General features: G+C 38.2%; 1 protein-coding gene across 1 annotated transcript; it reads left to right on the forward strand.

Moving 5' to 3' along the window:
• Nucleotides 1-209: 209 nt before the first annotated feature.
• Nucleotides 210-1,131, forward strand: LOC124892341 (pentatricopeptide repeat-containing protein At1g52620-like; the record flags this gene model as incomplete). The annotated part of the gene is made up of 1 exon (XM_047403654.1): nucleotides 210-1,131. A coding segment is annotated over one exon (922 nt), but the record flags the coding sequence as incomplete, so codon positions are not given.
• Nucleotides 1,132-1,153: the final 22 nt, after the last annotated feature.

Here is a 1,153-nt window from a genome sequence, read left to right on the forward strand (position 1 = left end):
AATACGCACAATTGGTGTGATTTCCGAAACATGGATTGCGAATTCACACATCAGTCCACCATAGTTCAGTTATCTAACCAGAAAAATTGGTGCTCACGAACATACTCCTGTTGCATACTCTAGTTTGCTTGCTGAGATGAATAGACCCTACGGTTGTCCTCTTGATCGTTTGCTTATTCTTCGCTTTTGAAACTCTTGGCTAAGTTTAGAGTTTTTGATGAAGTTGAAAGCTTGTTGTCTGAATTGATTACTTGTGAAGATAAGTTCCCGATTCTTGAGGCGTTGGATGCTGTAATTAAAGTTTATTCGGATTCTAATTTGGTTAATAAAGCTGTTGAATTGTATTATTTTGTATTGAAAACTTATGATTTAGTTCCACATGTAGTTACTGTTAATTCTTTACTTCATGGTATTGTAATATGTGGTAAGATTAAAGATGCTAGGCGACTGTATGATGAGCTCGTCGAGAGAAGTGGCGGTGTTGAGGATAAATTTTTGGATAATTTTGGCACTTGTATTATTGTTACAGGGTTGAGTAAAGAGGGGAAGGTTGAAGAGGGTAGGAAATTGATTGAGGATAAATGGGGTAAAGTTTGTCTACCAAATGCTGTTTTTTACAATACGTTGATAGATGGCTACTGCAAGAAGGGTGACATTAGAAGTGCGTATCGGCTTTTCAATGAGTTGAAATTGAAGAGCTTTTTACCCACGCTGGAGACTTATGGGGCTTTGATAAATGGGTTTTGTAAAGATGGGAATTTTGAGAAAGTTGATATGCTTGTGCAAGACATAGCTGAGAGGGGTGTGATTGTCAATGTCCGAGTGTATAACACTATCATTGATGCTAGGTGTAGGCATGGTTTTACTGTGGAAGCAATAAACACTGTAAGAAAAATGATTGAAGCTGGCAGTAAGCCAGATATCGTGACATATAACACATTGATCTGTTATTCATGCAAGGATGAGAAAATTCAGGAAGCTGAAAAGTTTCTAGAGCAGGTTAAGAATACGGGGTTGGTCCCGACCAAGTTTAGTTATACTCCTACGATACATGCCTACTGCAAATGTGGTGATTTTGAAAGATCGTTAAGTTTGCTTGCTGAGATGACGGAGTATGGTGATAAGCCTGATGTATCAACTTACGGAGCTCTTG

The sequence above is a fragment of the Capsicum annuum genome, unplaced genomic scaffold, assembly GCF_002878395.1.
Source record: "Capsicum annuum cultivar UCD-10X-F1 unplaced genomic scaffold, UCD10Xv1.1 ctg46272, whole genome shotgun sequence".
Taxonomy (NCBI): Eukaryota; Viridiplantae; Streptophyta; class Magnoliopsida; order Solanales; family Solanaceae; genus Capsicum; species Capsicum annuum.